This window comes from Strix aluco, chromosome 19, assembly GCF_031877795.1.
Source record: "Strix aluco isolate bStrAlu1 chromosome 19, bStrAlu1.hap1, whole genome shotgun sequence".
Lineage (NCBI taxonomy): Eukaryota > Metazoa > Chordata > Aves > Strigiformes > Strigidae > Strix > Strix aluco.
The window spans coordinates 5,624,116-5,644,297 of record NC_133949.1 but is presented as its reverse complement, the minus strand read 5'-3'; the positions used below and the strand labels follow the sequence as shown (position 1 = coordinate 5,644,297).

Below are 20,182 nucleotides of genomic sequence, written 5' to 3'. Positions count from 1 at the left end.
AACCACAATATAGAAGCCAGTTTACAGGGCTGAGTACACAGTCTCAGTTATTTTTCTGGCATTATGACAATGAGGAACATTTATGAGAGTTTGCAAACAGCTTACAACACAAATCATTTTGTTTCGGGTTATATTTATAGGGCTTAGTTAAGAGTTTTTTAGTATCCATTAAAATCCAATGTTCAGAGGTTTATAGCTCAGCTGTTAAGGTCCTATCCCTAAGGATCAATTGTTTTGCGTTGTTTGGGGAATTATTATTATTTATACAATTCAGTTTAAATTGCTTAGCCTAATATAAAGATACAGAGCTCAAAAGCTAAAGAGTTCTTGTTGTTTGGGAAAGAAGAGAAGAGATGGGTTTTTATTCTTCATTTTTTGCTTCAGATACTATTTCTACAACTATTTCATCTTACAAATCAATTGAATCTCTCTTCATGTGTGTTTCAGTAGCCATTTTGTTCTCAGAGTTGCTGCAGCCTGTAAAGGAGAACAACCCCTGTGCAGTGTTATCGATATTGTATTGCTGCTTCTTTGTGTGTGTTTCTGTAATGTAAAGTAAAAATAATTTTCAGTTGAAATTATATCATTTGCTATAGGTCATGCCATTTAGTTGGTGGAAGATGAGATCTATATTGAAAATAGGCATGATGTGGCTATGGCCTGATCCAAGTATTAATGCTTTTTTCTTCTTTTTCTTTATTTCTTCTGTTTACTAAGACCAAAATTCTCAAGAAAAAATGCCCTATTATCCTGCACACTTTATAAACACACATAGTGAAAAGTAACCAAATACTAAGGAAAGTACAACTTAATAGCCCGAATAGATGAAACGTAGAGGGTTGACAGAAGAAGAGACTAAGTGACTTGCCTGAGTGACAAAGGTGGATCTTCTGAGTCCTAGCCCAAAGCTATCTTTCCTCCATCATGTTGTTTTTCAACCTACAATGAAGCATTTTTGGTGAGAGGTGAGTCAGGTCCAAAGAGAATTACTGGATCGCTACCGGTTAGGTGGATATGGAGGGTTAAGAACCTGACACATAGGAAAAAGGTCAAATAAGATATCTGATAGTTGCATTTCATAAACCACCATAGGAGCATTTGAGATAAATGAACTGTGTACCTTGAGAAAGAATATTTTAAATTCTTAAAATGCACCTATCTGTGGAATTAATACAGTGGCTGTTCTTATTTAAATCCTTTTCCATTGTATCAAGCTTCCTTTGTGGCAGTGTTTCCTAGCTTTTTCTTGTTTAATTCTAAATTTTCATGACATTAATTCTATTTAAATCCTATGCTGTTACCTGAGACAAAATGTCAACATTTTATGACAAACTACTGTATCCATTGCATACAGTGGAGTCCCCAAGGAACCTGTTTGCTGTAGTTGACTATCAATCTCTGATTGAAAACCTGATTGACACCAATAAAAACTTCGTAGTTCTCATTTCCCCATTTAAAATGATCCAAACAGGTCAATAGCTATCCAAGATCTATAGAATGTTTTAGCCGTACATAATTCTCCATCTCAATTATTGTGCTTTTTCAACTTCTAATTTTGGAATATCATAACTTTTCCATCAGGTCAAGAGAACATTCAGTTGCTCTCTTTTTGCCCTTTCCTCTCGTGTTGCAATCATACAGGACCTCGGGTTCCTTTTGGGCCCTGGAGAAACATCTTTTCATCCTCTTTGCTTCCTGCCACAGCCCTTTTTGTGGATTATTCTTTTTACTTTTTATTTGGCTGTATGAACCGTAAGCTCTGGACCTTCCAAGATCTGTAATACTCAGTTACATGCAGAAGAAAACAAGTTGTTGCCTCAAACCTATTGATTCTGACTTCAAAGTTAACTCAACCCTCACTTAGTTTTTTGTCTTGTAATTTCTATTTTTGGCAGTGATGAAGAAAGGAAGAAACTCTTAGACCCCAGACTGTGAATGTAAAGCTGACAGTAAAAAAACATTTAAGAGGAGTTCTCTGTGAGATACGGAGGTCAAAATTTGGCCATCTGGCAGTTAGGAACAGACATGTGTGAAGGCACGCCAGGCACCTGCTGAAAGCAGATCTGCAATAGCAAAGTCTTCAAAGGTTTGCTTGCTGCTTCTCAGCCATTGCATGGTTTTCATTTGTAGCTTCTCTTATCGAGCACAATTTCTAAATGAGGATGGTTGCTTCACTTTAAGGACGTACAAATGACTTGCCCTCACCTGTCAAGCATGATCCTTGTATTTTACCAGGCCCATTATGAACGCAATCTTTCTGTCGAAAATTTGCATACCTCCTTTCTTGAAAAGTAATGACAGCAATTTCTTTCCCTCCGCTCACTTTCTGAGTGTCTCATTTAACAGCACCTGTGAAACCGACAGGCGCAGAGATGAGAAGTGAAAGAGAGCAGTTGATTAAATCATCATCAAGTCGGGCCTCAGAAAGTCAATTCTGCTTCCCGTCTGCAATGATATCCTTTTATCTTAAAGTAATGAGCTATGGCACTTTTGCATCGGGTAATGCGATAAGTTCTATTAGCATGTTCCATTTGCTTCACAAGCAAGGGCAAGTCATTTCAGCAAGCTCATATCACTGCAATCAAAGCAATTGGCTTCACAGGCAGAGAAGAAAGAGTAAAGGCTCAGGGTGATTTTTATGGATCACAACACAGTGGAAAAAATAGATTCTTGTATTATTTTAACCCGTAACATGCTTTGCTTCTTGTCCATCAGGATATTTTGATTTCATTAGCCTGTAAGTACCTGGAAGACTCAAATTCCAAACTGAACTCTTGAGCTAAGACCAGGAGTTCTGAAAAATAGGAATCTTTTCTTACATAGATACACTGCCTAATGCAGTATTAGGCACTGACTTCATTAGACTCTGATTGGTTTAAGTCTTTGCTGTGGACTTAGTCCACCAGTATAAATGCATATTTTTATTATTATTTACTATTATTTATTTTTTGAACCCTGACAAAGTACTCATCAGTTGAGAGGATGCTAAAAATGACATTACACGCTGCAAATTGTCGTCATCAGTTGAGATGCTAAAAGTAACATTACATACTGCAAATTGTCTGCGGTCAGAAATGCGGGTAAGGAGGCAGAAGATGTACATTCAGAGTCCCAGAGGCAAAGACGTGTAGTCATTTTTTTATAGAGAGTATTGAGGAACTGAGGCAGAGAGTTGATGCTTCTAGTGCAAAAGAAAATTCCTAAAATGAAGATTCGGTTGTGCATGTGACCAACAGCTGCTTGGTGCCTGTTAGTCTAGTGGAAGTTGGATGCCTGACTTGCAGCAGGCACTTTCTGAAGATGCTGAGCTGAGTAACTCGTGGCATCGTTAGCTTTCTAATGGTACATCTGGAAAGCCCATTTAATCTTCCGCTGACATTGGTGGGAGCATCGTCCTGTTCTTTGGGGATGGCTGGATTGGGCCTTAAGCACTTGTGGGATCATTGAGCAATGACACCATAAGGAAGCCATCGGGAGTGATAACCGGGGGAAAGAAGTTGCACTTTCCAAACTGCAATAACTTACCACTCTCAGCTCAGTTTCCAGGGAGCAAAGGAAAATGTGTTGCTTACAGGGTTGGTTTCTCTTCATCTGTCTCTGGGGCTGTGCCTGGAGGTGCTTGAGGATGTCGGTGGCGTGTTTCCCTGGGGTGAAACCCAGCCCCGGGCAGACAGCCAGGTCAGAGGGCTCGCTCTGTCCCCGGCAGCCCTCCGGCAGACTTTGCGGTCCTGCGGGCCCCGCTGCCTCCCCAGCCAGGCGCAGGGGGCCTCCCAGTCTCTCCTATTCACACACAGCTACTGGTCTTCCCCTTCCAGGGATATCCCTGGCAATACAGGGATTGACACAACAGAATCAAACCTCAAAATAGGACTCATGTTTATCTGTCTTTCTGGAGGGAAATCACCCTTTGCTTTACAAATAAGCTCCCTGTGGTCTACCAGGAGTATGTATACCACCCACCGGTTGCCAAAGTTATATACATGTCCTGTGTAAATATAAGGTGGATCATCTTTATCATGGATAGTAATGTAATCTGGTGTTTTCGTTTTAATGCTCAAAGTATAATTCTTTCTGTCAAACCATTGTTTTGTTGATGGTGGAGTGAGAATGAGCCACTAATTGTGTAATTTTGCTATATGAAACAATCATAAAAGTCCTGGGAGTGAAGAATTAAAAAGAGTTATAGCTGAAAGTGGTTCTGAGTTCTGAATATTTTTCCTGTAAGGGGCCAAGATAACTTTAAATGTCCAAGACTGATACATTTCATCTGAAGTGAAGTAGTTTGGATAAAATGGAATTCAGATTAAAGGTCAACATTGCAATCTTTTGTCCAGACTAAGGTAATTTGTGTAAAATGGGACTTTTCTGTGAATAATCCGTAATTTTAGCTGTTGAGAAAGCAGACCTTAAACTTCTCAGACCATTTCTGTTTCAGAGTCATTCCTTACAGTGAATCACTGTGGATAATGGTGAAGAATTGCTAAGCAGACTGTGATGTTAACCAATTTGCAAGATGCTATATATAAGATTCCTTGGCAAGGAGCTCCATGCCGAATGCTACTTGCAGGGAAAGTCAGAGATAGGAAAGAAAAAAGTGAAATTCTTGCTCTTAGTTTCTTTGTGACTCTGCCTGTCTCCATTTCGTCAATTAGAAAATTGCCCATTTATTCCCTGTCTGTGTCTCCTTTCATCTAGGAGATGTTTTTTCCTCCTTTTTTCTTGGAAGCAAAGGTCTATTTGTATAGCTAAAATACCATCTTTGCCCTTTCCAGAGCTGTCAGTTTGTCATTGGTGGGTAGATGGACAAGAATATTGTAAATGTGAGTGTGAACATGGCTGAGGTCTGGGTTTTCCCTCATTTTCTTCAGATTTCTTTTCAGCAGACAGATGAGTAGAATCACTTTGTTCAGCGCTGGCGTTTCAGCAGCACTGACTCCTTTGGTGGCAATGATAAATGGATCCAAGATATGAAATAGCTGTTCCAGCAAAGTCCATTGAGCAGAATAGAGAACAATGCCCTCCTCAATGTCATTGTACATGATATATTCAATGATTGCCACTTTTTGCACAAGAATGTGTTCAATCAGCAAGGTGCATAGAAATCCATAGTGTTGCTTCAGCCTGAATGAGCTGGTGAGGTGGCACAGACCTTTACTCAGCTTGATTTGGGACCAGACTCCGTCGAGCTATTAAAATGGGCTCAAATTATAGCTGTAACCTCATAGCGTGTCTGATTTTTGAGATGGGGCATTGGGATCAGTCTCATTCTGCGGGTCCTGTGGGAGATGTGCTGTGCACTGTAACTTGAATTCTCTCCAGCTGGGGCAGGGAATTTGGGAGGTACAACTAATCTTTAGCCCAATCCTCCATTTTCCTTTTCTTCTACAAAACATAGCAGCGATTAAACCTCAAATGAGAACTGGAAAGTTCTTCTTCTTCCACTTCCCACTGCAGTTATATGTGTGCATACTCCGTATCACAGGGGATGCATCTTATGCTTTCAAAACACAGACTGATAGCAGTAATTTAGAAGGTTGAAGCTGAGGCAGAAAGAAGAGCTTTTTTTTTTTATTGGCACGAAGATCTTACAAGTTTATATGTTCCCTCCTCACCTGGGGTTGATTCTAGGAATAACTATTTGAATTTTGACTGCAGCACAGATATGAAAATGCAAGTTTGTGGGATACTGCTTCTGATTAGCACTTCTTGAGCATGAAGTTGCAGAAATACTGCAAAAGGAAGCTTGAACACTTGACGTGTGTGTCAAGTGACGTGGCAGCTGGTAGTCTGCACACTTTAGTTATTAAAGGTGTTTGAACAGTTTAAGTGATAACTATGGCCACTTTGAGCAAGTCATTGTCAGTCGGGTCTCATTATTTCCCCTATAGAAATTAGGAGCAACCTTAACGTTTCTGTATGTGCCCTCAGAATTTCATCTGTGGAGCTAGTTTTGAGCAAGCTTTGTATGTCCCTTCTTTGGATTTGGTTTGTAGCGCTGTAGCTCCTTTGGGAAAACTGTTAAGAGTCCCTTCTGCCCAGAAAAAAACTTTCAAAAGCGTAAAATAGCCATTTTGAAGAATCCTTCTTCTGAGGGGCCCATCAGGCTCTGGTTTGAAAAGATCTCACAGCATTTTGTGCCATGCTCATCTGAAAACTTGGCCGTACGTGGGAGCTGTGGGTGCTCAGCAGTTTTGCTAATCTGGCTTTGATTTCGGTGCCTAAATGAGAGCTAAGGGCTGGTTGGGTGGGTGGGTTTTTGATAATGTAGGCCAGCTTTTGGAAACTGGGCTCTGGGCACTTCTCAAGCCTGGCCCCGGGTGACTGTAATCTGTCAGGACTTGTGTTCAATGTGGAGACAGTAAGTGCCTTGAGCCTGAGAATCAGCGAAAGAAGCCTCTGTTTGTTCAGGTGTAAAATGTCTGCAGCCTCCTTGTCCTGATTTGTCATATTATCACTCGCAGCTTCCAGTGAAGCTAGTGGCAGTTATCCAAAATCAGGTCATGCTATCTCTGAATGATATTTTGGATTCCCAGTTATTTGCAGAATATTCCGATGCAGCGTGTGCACAGAGCCATGGCTTCCTGAAACAAGACATGGGAGAACACTGAAAAATTATCTTTTTTGTAATAGGCACAAAATACTGAAATTCAGCCCAAAGCAGAAGGCCAGTACAAATAATTTACATCACTTCAATTCCAAAACAGTCTGGTGCACTGAGAACCACAAAGCACTTAAATCGTTTTAGTTTTTTCTATGGCCTTGGGAGGTAGAGAAATGCTAGAGGAATTGAGGAATTGAGCAAGACTGAGGTCTTCAAATTGACCAGTAATTCTGAATAATCAACTTCATGGTTGTCAGCTTTGGTTTCCAAAACCTGTTCTCCAGAAATGGTTAGCAGTAAGCCTGCAGAAGATGGAAACACCTTGTGCTTTAGCACCTCTGGGAAGAAAATGCATCCAAAAATGTAAATGAGCACATCAGAGCAAGGGCCACTGGGGAATGTGTGTGCAAGTGCAATGCTTGGAGTGCCTGAACGGCAGAGTAGTCTCAGGCATGGGAAGAACATAGAGTTGCTCCAATTCAATTTCCAGCCTGAGCAGTGAACCTCTCCTTGCTTCTGCAAGTCTTTTTGGAGTTACCCCTGCACATAAATTGTCTGATTCTTTCCATGAACCAGAGGAAATCCGTGTGTTTAATCCTCAGGGAAAATTCAGCTTAACGTGGATGTGCAAAATGTACACGTGCAGTGTGTATGCCTACACACACACACACGTACTGCATGTAAATATTACCCCAATGCAGTACATAAAGCCCTTTCCTCCTATCCCTTCCTTTTTTCTTTCGTACAGCTTGTCCATAAAATTCTGCTATTGGAACAGGACAGCGCTGCTGGATGGTGGGTCTCCTTCCCTCGCGCCCCACCAACAAAACCTCTTTATGAGTGAAATAGATGCCTTGTGTGTGCAGGACTCCTGGCATTTTACAAAGTGTATCTGGAGCCAGGCTAGGCAAACGTTAGGAGCTGTTTGCTGAGTGCATTTATTGCCTTTGCATAATTTATGAGCTGGAGGGGTTTGACCATCATTCGTCTCTGCCAGAGGCTGGCACTGAGGGCTCTGGAGGATGGAGCTGTAAATTGGATGGTGTGCTCCTGCTGAGCTCACAGCAAAGTCCTCGGGTCAGTATGGGAATTTAATACCAGGAATGGAACTGTTTTCTCAGAGTGCCATGTGGGCCTCTGTGCAGCAGAGGCTTTTTTGGCAGCCACAGTGACTGGCCAAATCACGAAGCTGTCAGTCACTGGGCATGTTGTGAAGGGAGCCTGAGCATTTTTAATCGGCTTGGCATCCGTGCTGCTTCCATAATGGACACCAGTAGGTCTCAGTCCTTCGCCATATGCTTAACTCTGGAGACAAGGTGCTTCTGGGTATAGCAGTAATTATTTGATGTGGAATTAAGCGGACCTTGAAATTAGAACTGGACTGTCGGAAAGCAGGAGGCTTAACACTTTGATGGAAATAACTTCCCACCAACATCACTCTATGCACTTTCTCTGCAGATTCACTCAGATGCGGGTAACTGTTTTGCTGGCAAATTCAGATGTCACTGCTGGCAAGTACTCTTCTCCCCAGGTACCTCCACACTGCAGAAAACACAAAACCCTGAGCTCTTTCCAGGCTTATGAGTCGGGAAAAACTTAATCTGCAGCGGAGGAGATTCCTTAAACCAGACAAAAAAATGATTGGGGAAGGAGAGGCTGCAAAACGCTGTGACCACAGCTGGGTCACAGGATACAGGCACATGTGCCCCCAGCAGTAGGAGCCTCTGAACCGTGCTGCTAAAAAGGAATCATTCTTGCCTGCTTATATATCCACTTTTTAGCCCCTTCCTTTCTCCTTTTGGATCCAGGTATTACAGTCAGGACTTGTATTGGAGTTTGTCTGGAGGGTGGGCAGGGAACACAAACAAATGGAGCAATTGGTTCTGAGGTCCCTGTTTTGGAACATATAAGATGTGTCAGAATGCATCCATGCCTATAGAGCACGTGGTGCAGGGACCCTGGAACTGCTGGGCCCCCCTGGCTGTAACCTAGCAGTGGAAGAAAGTGCTGTAGCCCAAAAGTTGAATTTTTCCAACAACTGTAAAATAGAGATAGTAAATGGGAAATCTTTATGACATGCTGTGATTACCATGGGTGAAAATCCATGTGAATGTTTGCTTTTTTGTAACTGTAGGGCCTTGCTTTGCAAACATACTTAACTATGCTTACCCTCATATCAAAATCTCGTACATGGAGTCACACTGAAGTCAAAATGCGTAATATTTACAGGGTAAGGGTATGAGTACTTTATATAAATACCATACTGTTCTAGAAACCTGCAGTTTTCCTTCCGTGAGTTAAGTACATTCTCTTCACTAACTTGATCATTGCGTGAGGGTTTCAAAATTCAAGCTAAAACTGTCTCATATCAGTGTTCCCTCTCATTTGTTTGTTACCAGGATATTTAGGTGCAACTAGTGCTATATAAATCATTTCAGTTATTAAATAAATTTCACTTCCATTTCTATCTGAAATTATCTGAAAGCAGGTTCTAATTTTATCTAATCTTTGCTGTATTTAAAATTATGTGAAAAATACCTAGAAATAGTTCTTAGCTTTCATTTGTTAGCATGTAGCTCATTGGTGTGGGGAGGGTCCCTTTTCATCCCCTGTACCAGTGAAGATGAGGAAGAAGCCAGTGAAAAAGAGAAGTTATAATTAAAGAACACACAGAAGATGACTTGATTTGTGCAAATCACATACATAGTGGGTGTATTTGGCTATGTCTGTTCACATCCCACTGTATAGTTAACCTTTGGAATTCACAAAGTGTAACTAATTTCAAAGCAATTTGGTTGAAAATACTCAAAGACACATTAAACGGGATACAAATGCATAAAGGGCTTAACTGACAGCTGTTAAAACATAACACAATCAGCTGGTCCTTGATTTAGGAAAGCTGGTTCTCCTGTTGGTGATCTTACTCTTTCATTTGAAACATCTGCCATTAGATCTGCAGAGCTATGAGTTCATCCTTGAATGATACAGACAATTCACTCCCCTAGAATCTAAAATTGTAATTTAAAGAAAAAAAAAAACCAAACCACAGGAGGAGGTGTTTTCCTCATTCTTCTGCTGTAGAGGTAGCCAAGTGTGACCACTCCATAGTTACCCAGAATATTAGGTGGGATGAATCAGAACTGTGTCTGAGAGAAGCAGCTAGGTGCAAGTGAGTTGCATGGCCCTTACAGTCCTATTTCCAGCACAGCTTTTGTACTTCTAGCAAATGTAAACGTGTTTTGGGTTTCTGATGCTTATCTGTACTGAAGCTTGATTCATGTAGTCCTGCTGTATTTCTATAGTAGTAAAAGTTATTGAAAAATTGAGCAATGGCACTTGATAAATATCAAGACCCGCTAGTGTTACTGTTCAACATTTTATGGTATTATGTTTCCTATGATATCTGGACTACTCTTGAATTACAGAGAGCCTTAATGAATCAATTAATTTGGCATGTTCTCGCTTCTGCTGTGATGTCTGAAATCTTTAGTTCAGCAGTGGTAAGCAAAGACATAGGCTGAACCCTCCAAGTAGCCCTGGAAAATGGCAGCCTTGCAAATGCTTCTCTTCTAGGACAGGCAAACATAAGCCACTTCCATACCCACCTATCTGAGGAGCCTTTGAAGCCGATGTGTTGGCAGGGAGTATGAGAAATTCTGTCCATCAAAAGAAAACAAAACAGCCCTCTAATACTGTTTTTCTTCTTCCCTGATCCAGCTTTGGGGTCTAAATGTGCTCATGCACCTTCAGCTCCTGTGCATGTGAATTAAACTAACAGAGGGCATTGCAAAAGGCTTTTGTTGCTTTCAGTGCAATTTTTTCATAATTCAAACGTACAAATGTATTGTCTTCAACAACGGTGTGGGGGAAAATTCCCTCCCATACAGTAACTGAGCTTTTTCCTAGAGGTACCAGGTTTGATGCCATAGGGTTTAGGAGTGTTTCAGCTATCTTGTTCATAGAAATCTTTCATTTTTTTGCTGTAGCAAGTTTCTCTTACCTGTTCTTTTTTTCTCTTTGTGTTTCAGTGTGACAGTGACAGTGATCAAGAAGAAAAGGTAAGAAAGGAAATCTGTATGGGAGCAAAAATAATCTGTTGTATTTGTTGGATTAACTTATTCCTCTTATTCTGTTATTTATTCGAAGTTTCTTTTTGGATTGATCTAAAGCATCCCTATATAAGGAAAAGACTTTGTTTAATTTAATTTGGAATAGGCCTCCAAGGAAGGAGAATTTTAATGAATATTTTGGAGGCTACACAATTAATCTCTAAGCATATTGATGCCACGGTTTGTGTGGGTTGGTTACGAACACCAGTCTCACTACCAACCCGTTCTATGGCTACATTTTCCCTTGGGAAGTTCTAACAGCAACCGAATGTTTGTAACCCTCACATTTGCACTTTTCAACAGTTATTTGACCACTGTTATTGCCTGTTTTGCTTCTCTGCAGGCAAGGGTCTTCAAACATAAATTGAAGTGTTATGGTGTATATATATATCTATTCATTTACAAAAAACATTTAAGAACTATATATTAAGTCAAGTGACATAACTTGCTGGTAATTATCTCAATAACTTTGGGTTTCTAAGTGGAAAAAGGGAAGAATGTCATGCTGAAAAAGTCAGGCACTGATCTCTAATGCTGTTTATTGTTTAGAAGACTAATGAAGAACTAGTGTTCACACTGATGCACATTTTTATGTCTTATGTTGTAAACAGACTAACATTTACCTTCCTTCTTTGGCAAAAAATGAAATAATCATCGCAGCAAAACTGGTCTAATTTCTTTATTTCCAGGTTGGATTTTGTGATTTTCATTTGCATGTTGAACCTTAAGGGATGTTTTGATAATGTAATCACTTTTGCCTCCTCTTTCACTGGATAAATTGGGGGATGGAAGTTGGGGGAGGGTAAAGTAATGTCAGAAAATATCGTTCATGTAATGACATTGAATTGTTTAGAGTTTCATGAGTAGTTCTGTTAACTAGCTCCAAGTCAAGCCAAGAAGAGAGATGACCATGCTGGTATGCAGCTTATACAACAGAGAAGAATAAATATGTTGTAAAATCTACAAGGAAACAATGAATACAGAAATCAACTTTCATGAATTTAATCAGTTTTCTACAGCATTTGTGTAGCAGGAAGCAAAGGAAATTTTCAAACCATTCTGTATATAACCGCCAAAGCTTTGCCCTTCAGCTCTTTCGGTAATTTCCCAAGTAGAGATTTTTTTCCTCATGTTTCTTAATAATTTGCTAACTATGTTAAAGAACCACTGTTTACTTTGAACTGCAGTGATTTCCCTTTCATAAGGGAACTAATCACTGGAGTTAATCAGTGTGACAACAGAAAGGGGAGGTTTTGTTGGGTTTTTGCACAGAATATTAACCTGCACTTTTAGATATGAATTTTTAATGCATTACCATTACATTCCATCCTGTGAAGTGATTATTCATTTTCAGGATGTTCCTTATGCAGTGGAAGATGATAAACTGAATTTCAGCTCCTATGTTTATGGCACCCAGAACTAGAAGTGTAATTTCCTGCCACTACTGCATTTGCAGAGCTAAACCTCTGCCAGTTTCATAGTATTTTTCTCTTACAGCACTTCTATATAAAAAGGCAGAGAGGCAGCTTTTTGGGGCTAGTGGTGGTTTGCTGGTTCAGGATCGTTTCCACAACACAATACAAGAGAGACTCAAGATTATACCTCAGACAGAATATCCCAGTACTTGTGCGGGAAGGATTTAAAATCCAGATGTGTTTTTCATCTGTGTGATCTATATTTTGTCTTCCCTCTTAATGAAATGAGATTAAGTGCAGATTCAAATATCCCTAATAATTTAGTGCTTTTCAAATCTCAGAAACAGACCCAGCTTTTGAGTTTTATAGCTCAGGCCCAATTCTAAAAGATGACAGCTAACCCTGGCATATTTATTCAGCCTGTGCTGGCAGCCTAGGCAAAGATCTAAAGGCCTTGTTCTGCTGTTAATTTGAATTCAGCATATGTAGCCTGTTATAAAATGCGAGACATCATCATTTGAGCAGGTCAAGCATATTCAGATGAAGACAAATGGTGCTTATTTGATTTTCTTAAAATCAGGAAATGAAAAAAGTGCTCTCTGGAGAAATCATGTTCTGCCTGACTTAGATGATAGACCAAGGCATGTACCCCAGATAAGAACAGGCGCTCGTCTTGCGGTTTTTATCTCTGAAGGACGGTCGGGACTGTCAGCTCGCTGACATGTGCATTATCCATGTCATTTTAAACAAAGTGACCTGTAGAAAAGTGCACTCTGCCGTGACATGATAATGGGCTGTTGGATGACAGGTAAAGTACACACTATAAAGGAGGCTGTGCGTTATTCCTTTGTTTAACTGACAAGTAGAAACTTCTTTTCTTCAGACAGGCAGGATCTTTTAGATCTCTTTCAATAGGACCCAGAAGATTTTTGAATTCCTGCTTTAAATAAAATAACATTTTTAGGACCAAAAATTCCTATGAGCAAAACGCACTGGGAGAAGCGAAGATGCCAGCCCTCTGTGCAAGAGGTTGATCGTTTCATTAATAATGCTCAACATCCTCAGTTTTCATTAATAACCATAGGAGCTGAGGGTACTCAGCAGGATTAGAAGTTTTAAGATCCTTGACCCAAACGTCTTATATCATGATGAGGGTATTAGCCTCCAGCTGTGGAGCTGTTCTAGAAGCAAATTGTCAAATTGCTCTTGGTCGGTCCTTGGCCAAGGTATTGAGGATTGAGGAGTTATCCTCCTCCCACCAGAAACATCTTTGCCTGAAATGTTTCTGGGAAGTGGAGATCTACTTTTCTTTAGGATTGTCTCTTGCAGATTTTGATATCCTGATGTATACAGAGTGTATGGTATATTGCTGCAGATGAATTCTGTACCTGCTGTTCGGAAAATGGAAAGGAAACAATCTTGCTTCATTTAGGATTTCTGAGGGCAAACTGACACTGATCCTTCAGTGTGCCTGGGAAAGAAGAGGTACATGTGAGGTAGGAGTAATGCAAGACAGATACATATTTCTACTAAAATAAATAAGACCTGGAATCCAGAAAGATAGATCAGTGTGTTTGAATAAAAAATGGCAGGTCAGTATGATGAAAGGTGTGTGACAGATCGAAGTGGATGAAAGACGAGTTGGTTCAAGCATGACTAGATGGGCCACAGTAAAGTAGGAGAACACAGGAAGGAGCAGGACCTGGGAAGCTGAGGAGCAGATGAATAGTGAGTGGTGACAGAGTAGGAAAAGTAATGTCTCCTAGGCTGTTAGTATTATTTTTTTTCCCCACTTGAATATGTATCTATCTGGCTGCGTAAATCATTGTTGATATCTGATCTCTATTAGGTGATGGCTGTGCCTCCAATCCATCTTCCCTAGCCTTTAATTGGGAGCCGACAGACAGAGTCACTTTCTGTCTATGTCTGCCCTCAAATGAGACATTTCTCCAGAGGTTTCTCTGGAAGAAGAAACAAGGATATTTAATTGAAAAATGATGCAGCCTCTGCTTAACAGTACTATAGCTAAGGCTTTGTCAGCATCTCAATTTTAAATGACATGTTTCGGGTGGATAATTTATCTATTTATATAGATTCATGCTCCTTCATTCCAATTTGGCACAGTACTGGACTGGAGCATTCAAAGTAGGCATTTCGCTCTCCTGTTGCTAAAATACCTGAAGAGATAGCAAGTGTGTCTGTGGAGGGACAGTATATCTGGAGGACTTGCGTCAGAATGTGAAGCACTAATTCTTAGAGAGATGTCATTTTCCATCCTGGGATCCTTTCAGCGAATGCCACTGGGATTTCTTACTGAATCAGAAAAAAGTACGGATCCCAGGGGAACTCAGATTTTCTCCATTAAAAAGTCTGTCAGTCTTACTCTTTGAGCAGGTCTCCAGAGCTGATAATCTAAAATTAGGGCAAGCTATTGCACTGCTGACAAATTTAAGTGCAGCTGTATTATCTCCTGATATGTAGATACAATCTTTAAAATTATACCCATGGTAATTAATACAATATTAAAAACATAAGGGCAAACACATAGTTTGTCTTCTGAAAACTAAAGGAAATCCTGTTTTGAGGAGACATACAGGCAGCTTTGATAAGGAAGCCAAGTGCTAAAGATGAGGTAAGGAGTAAGGTCCTTTTTTATTCACCATATCTACCATTTCCTCTCACCACTCTGTTTAATTAGACTGATTTTAAAATTAAGACTCAATCTGAGGCACTTTAGGAAAATATTTCATTGATCAAGGGGGATTGCTTTGCGATATACACAGAGTTGTTACTTATGCCTGATTCAAGAGGAGAAGAGGCCTGCTTCTTGCTTGAATTTTATCCAACTTTGATAGGATGTAGAACTTAAAAAACTTACTGCAATTGATGACTTAATTCTGTGTATACCTTAGTAGTACCCAATCAGTTCTCTCTTGATGAAGCTCTTAAACCTCATTAAAATGTGTTTTTCCCCACTAGCAGGGCCCAGCAGCATCTGCTGGTTACGGCTGCAGCCCAAGCACTGCTGAGTGTTCCTACTGAAATGGGCTTTGCTTTGGGTGGACTTTGTGTAGGATGCAAAGGGAGGAAGGAGGTCGGTCACACCGCTGGCTAAATTCGCAAGGTGTTGGCATGTGGTCAGAGAGGAAGAATAACAAAGCTTACTCCAGCTTGGGAGGGGATTCGGAGGGGTGGGTGTTGTGCTTACTTAAGAAGCCTGTGCTGATGGGGGTGTGTTGCTTGTGAGACTTCATTGAAAAACCATTGAAAGCACCGTGAGAGCCAAAGAATGGTATTTCTTACATCGGAATGTTTTTAATGATAATGCTAATACATTTGATTGCATATAAACCAGCTACGAACCAAAAATTATGGCATGGAAAATATCATAAATCACTCTGGTACGCTCAGATAAAGGGAATGGTTATTTGTGTGTATCTATACACACCTGCACCCTGGGTATAGTTCTGAAGTGCCTTTGGACGATTATTTTGTGTATGGCCTTTGGAGAGAGATTTTGGAGTAGTATTTTGGCAGACGTGTGTCGCTCAGTATGTGTAGTTAAATATCCACACATACAAGTGTTCGTGTATCTGTGTGTGTGTGCATTTGTGTATAGTTTGCTTTACAATCTGCTTTTTGCTGTGTTAAAAAAACCCACAAGTTTTAACCTAGCTTTACGAACTCAACTGGTTTAGGTAATTATAAATGCTCTGATATATTTATTAGAAGAGAAGCTTGGGATGGGCCTACTTAAATTATGCCTTTCAGTACCACTGAACAAATGCAAAATTCATTGGTCATGAACTTCAGAAGCCATTTCCTCACTGCCCTCCAGATGTGAAGTGTCCTGCTTAGTTGTGTCTCTGCTGAATAAAGAGACCATCATTTTTTAGCTGTGCTGGCCCACATGTCAGTGCTGTTCTGTTGTTCCCTTTCCTCCGAAGCGTAGGCAGGGCACAGCAAATTGTCCTTTCTTTGGAAACAGAAAGAACCCAAAGCCACCCCACCATAAACTGTGCTAGAAAACATAAGTCCAAGGTAAATAGCTGCTTTGCAGAGGACTGGGTTCTGTATATTCTGTTGCTGGAAGTACAAGGTCTATCATAAGTGGATTAAAAGGTGGTGAAGTCTCTGTCTGCCATCTTACATATTACAGAGCCCTACATGTATAGATGGGTGCAATTCACTCTCATGTGGGTAGTTGCATCAGTCTGGGATTTATTAGTAGGATGCTTGGAAAGAAAACTGTATTGGGGATGTTTTTTCCCTCACTGCTGGGAGACATGAGGGAAGGAAGAGTTTGGGTAGCACTTGAAAGAAAAACGTCCACCTGGATGATGCCAGGGCTGTAGCAGATAGATAGCTGTAGCCAGCTAAACTTTTATATGGCCACCACTGTGACCATATAGTAACGTCTGTACTCTTCTTACTGTCTAAAAACTCAACCAGGGTTCCAGTTTGGTGCTTATGCACTGCTGGAGTATAAATAATAAATGATAATTTTCCTGGTCTGAAAAATTTCGTTCATAGAGGGAACTCTCGGCATTTATTGAGCTAATGAAAGAAGGGTGTATCATCAGAGTTCATTTTCTCATCCCGTTCTCTACGCTCTTCAACTCTAGGTGCAGGTAGACTGGCGTGATTTCTAGAGGAAAACTTGAACATATCAAGTGGGTCATCTCCAGTCTAGTAAGAGAACCTGAGAAATTATTGTGTAGCCTTAAGTTGTGTGAGATGTTCCCCAGCACTGTCAGCCAGGGGAAAGCACTGGAAAGGGAGCTTCCATGGGGCTGCAAGCTCCTGAGGTTCAGGAAGGGGGCACTGACTGCAATATGGGGGTGGACTTCTGCGTGGGAGCTCCAGGAGGGGTTCGTGGTGGGAGCCTTCTCTCCCCAGACTGGACCTCCGGGGGGTTTTGTGTGGCAGGTTGCAGCTGGTAGAAAAAGGCTGAGTGGCTGCTCTCGCCCTGAGCAGTGGCACACTGCGCTCCTGGAAGGGCAAAAGGATTATTTACAAGTATAAGAGGGAGGTGAATTCTTGAAAAAACTCCTTGGATGGTGGATATCAACATGTTTAGCAAACAAGGCTGCATGGGGAAACGGTGGCTGAGAACCCAATTTTAAGTGATTACTTCAGGTCATGGGATACTAATATCTTACTGTTTGGCATATATTTATTTTGGCTAAGGATAGGATTAGAGAAATAGTTTCTCAGTATTATTCCTAAAACTGTTTCTGCAAAGCCAGGATGTTTCCCATCAGTGCGATTTATACTGCATATTTGTACAGGTGTTGTCTTTTTAACTCTGGAAAATGCAGCACCTTAAACTTGCCCCGAGGGTGAAAGATCACCAAGACTTTATATGCTAGTAACGCTCAGGCAATCATGAAGTATTTCTTACTGTTTAAGGCCCATTAGGAGGAAAGATAAGGATCCTTTTTATTCATTTGATGTGCCACATAGAGGGTCCCTACAGCTAGAGTGGTAATAAAATTGGAGCCAAGCATGTTCGTTGTAAAAGATTATGCATTTGCCGCTAAGGGGAGCGAACATGTTGTTTACAGGCGTGGGTACGTGCTCTCCGGGCTGGCTGTGCCACGGTGCTTTCAGCCCATGATTTGTCCTGTCCTTTATCATCTTTGTCACTCGGCAGCATGTTGTCATAGGTAACGTATCACTCCTCGCTCCCCCTACCTTCTCCCCCTTCCCCCGCCCAGCTCCCCTTTCCTTTTTTTTGTACCCATTTCGTGTAGAAAATTTGTATTTACTTTGGGAGTGTAATTTGTTCCTCATGGATAATGTGACCCTTAGCGGAGCTGGATCATGGGTTAGTTGAAGTGATATTTTCCGCTAATGGTAGTCGTACATCATTGCTGTCAGCTCGGGTTAGGAGGCAAGCACATTACAGCTCCATTTTACCTCTGCAGGCATCTGGGATTATTTGCCATAACTGAGTATGACATGACCGCACTACAGAGTGCATTAAAATTTTACTAGCTTCTCAGGCAAGTTCCTTGGCTCCAGCCTGCCTTCAGGCAGGCGTAATGATGGATACCTCTAAGGTCCTGACTTCCTGCACCAAGGATACTCAATGTCAATGGCCCAAACAGGTTTTGCTCTCCCCGGGGCTTTAGACCATCTTCTGGCAGTTGAGTAAACAGTCAAGAATTGAAACACAGGGAGGCTGGCACAGATGCCCCCGAACGCTCCTCCTAGGGTACGGCGGTGCTTCGAAAGGTCGGACGCTGCCACATCAGTACCTTAAAATGCTGCTCAACCATCAGGTTTTGAAAAGTATCGTTTGCAAGCTTCTTATGTGGATAAAAGTAAAATCATTGTATGAAAATTAGAATTAATAGCAAAAATATCCAGGATTGTGGAATGGTATGCAGTAAATGTGTGTCTGCGTAACAGGCATGTACCATGATGCAGAGCCAACATGTAATATGCAAATACACCAAACGTTGATGTTATATTTGTATGTTCATGTTGCACTCTATCCATGTAAGAGGTATGCAGGTTCACATTGTACAACCGTAGCAGTGCCTGTGTGTATTCATTATTTTAAATGTTTACTATTTTTGTATAAGCAATTACTATTCTCATATAGGATCTGAGAATATCAGCTATAGCTTATATACATGTATATTATTTTTCAGAATGTGTTTTTATGTATACACGTGCATACTATGAAAATAATATACTTTATTTTCATTGAACATATCTGTTTATATAGATGTACATTATTTGCAACATATCTGTTTATATATATTGACATTCAAAATTACAGGTATAGCTATACAGAGAAATGTGTATTAAGGAAATTTAGGAGAGAGATTAAATTGAATATAGTAGTGGTTTTAAATGCTTCTTGAAAAAGCATAATATATACTCCAAGATAATTTTATTGCAGCCTCCTAGTGGTTTTATAAATATCTACAGTACATGTATGCACTGCCCACAAGCTTTCCTCCCCACAGCAGCACTAATATCTATAATACTTTCAGGCAAAAGGTACATAATTATATATGGTATTTCTGTAAGGTAAGTAGGTGTTGTGTGTATTTGAAATCCTAGAAGTTGTTCTCTTCTGTCTTCATTCTTATTTTGTGAGAATTAGCAGATGGAGGAACAGTGAAAAAAACTTTTGTTTGTTTAGCTTTTTTGGTTTGTCTTTTGGAGTCTTTAATTGCATTTATATTTACAGTGAGGTGAGAAAAGTGATAGGACTTATCAACTCATACACTCCTCAGTAGAAGATTGTCTTAGGTTCAAAGTATCCCTGAATGCCCATCTTTCCATGTCAGATCATGCCATCTGAGGTGCACTCTGCTTTTTCTGTTGTTTCATCTCGGGCAGAGTTTTGGGATGCAATACTGATTTAGACAACTTGATATTTTGTTTTGGTATAACACATTCCTGGCAATAAATCTTCCTATCTTTATTGCAAAACTTAGAGCCAAACTTTACTAGGCCCAAGAGTTTTATCTGTGTATAGATTGTAGGATTTGATTCTCTGTAGGGGAGGAGAGAGGAAGAAGAGATTAAAGATTAAAGCTGATGATGTGCTCAGTGCTATACAAGAAACAGAAAAGACAGTTTCAGACATCTCTAAGGATAACATGCAAATTCCTAAAGCCTTCCCAGCAGCTTAGATCACAATAAGAAAGACTTTCCAAATGATAGATAGTTTTGCTTGTTCATATTTTAGTGTTACATCTTTTTTTTTTTTTTTTTTTTAATATGTAGCAAAACTTTTATCAAAGTAGTTCCGTGAAGGTTGTTAGAGTACATGGGAACACCAGGCAAGATTTCATTTTCAGGGTGCCACTGATGCAGAAGTAAGTAAAATCACAGCATGGTTTTCTGATCTCCCATGTAACAAGAGTTGTAATTTAAAGTCAGTGAAGAAATAAGTGTGTGTCTGTGTGTGCACGATGTACGTGCGCACACATGCTCTCTCTATCTCTGAAATCCAGACTTTGAATAAAAGTTATCCTGGGTGATGTGGATTTTAAACTTAATTTAGAGTGTGTCAACTGAGATGCCTTATT

The 20,182-nt window shown here is 40.4% G+C and overlaps 1 protein-coding gene across 7 annotated transcripts in view; it reads left to right on the top strand.

Annotated features, from left to right (window-relative positions):
- Positions 1–20,182, top strand: part of AUTS2 (activator of transcription and developmental regulator AUTS2) — a 789,175-nt gene that overhangs the window by 534,660 nt on the left and 234,333 nt on the right. For all 7 annotated transcript variants that reach the window (XM_074844867.1, XM_074844868.1, XM_074844871.1 and 4 more), the window contains one exon: positions 10,630–10,659. In XM_074844867.1, the coding sequence (XP_074700968.1) occupies positions 10,630–10,659 (30 nt within the window). The remainder of the gene's footprint in view (positions 1–10,629; positions 10,660–20,182) is intronic.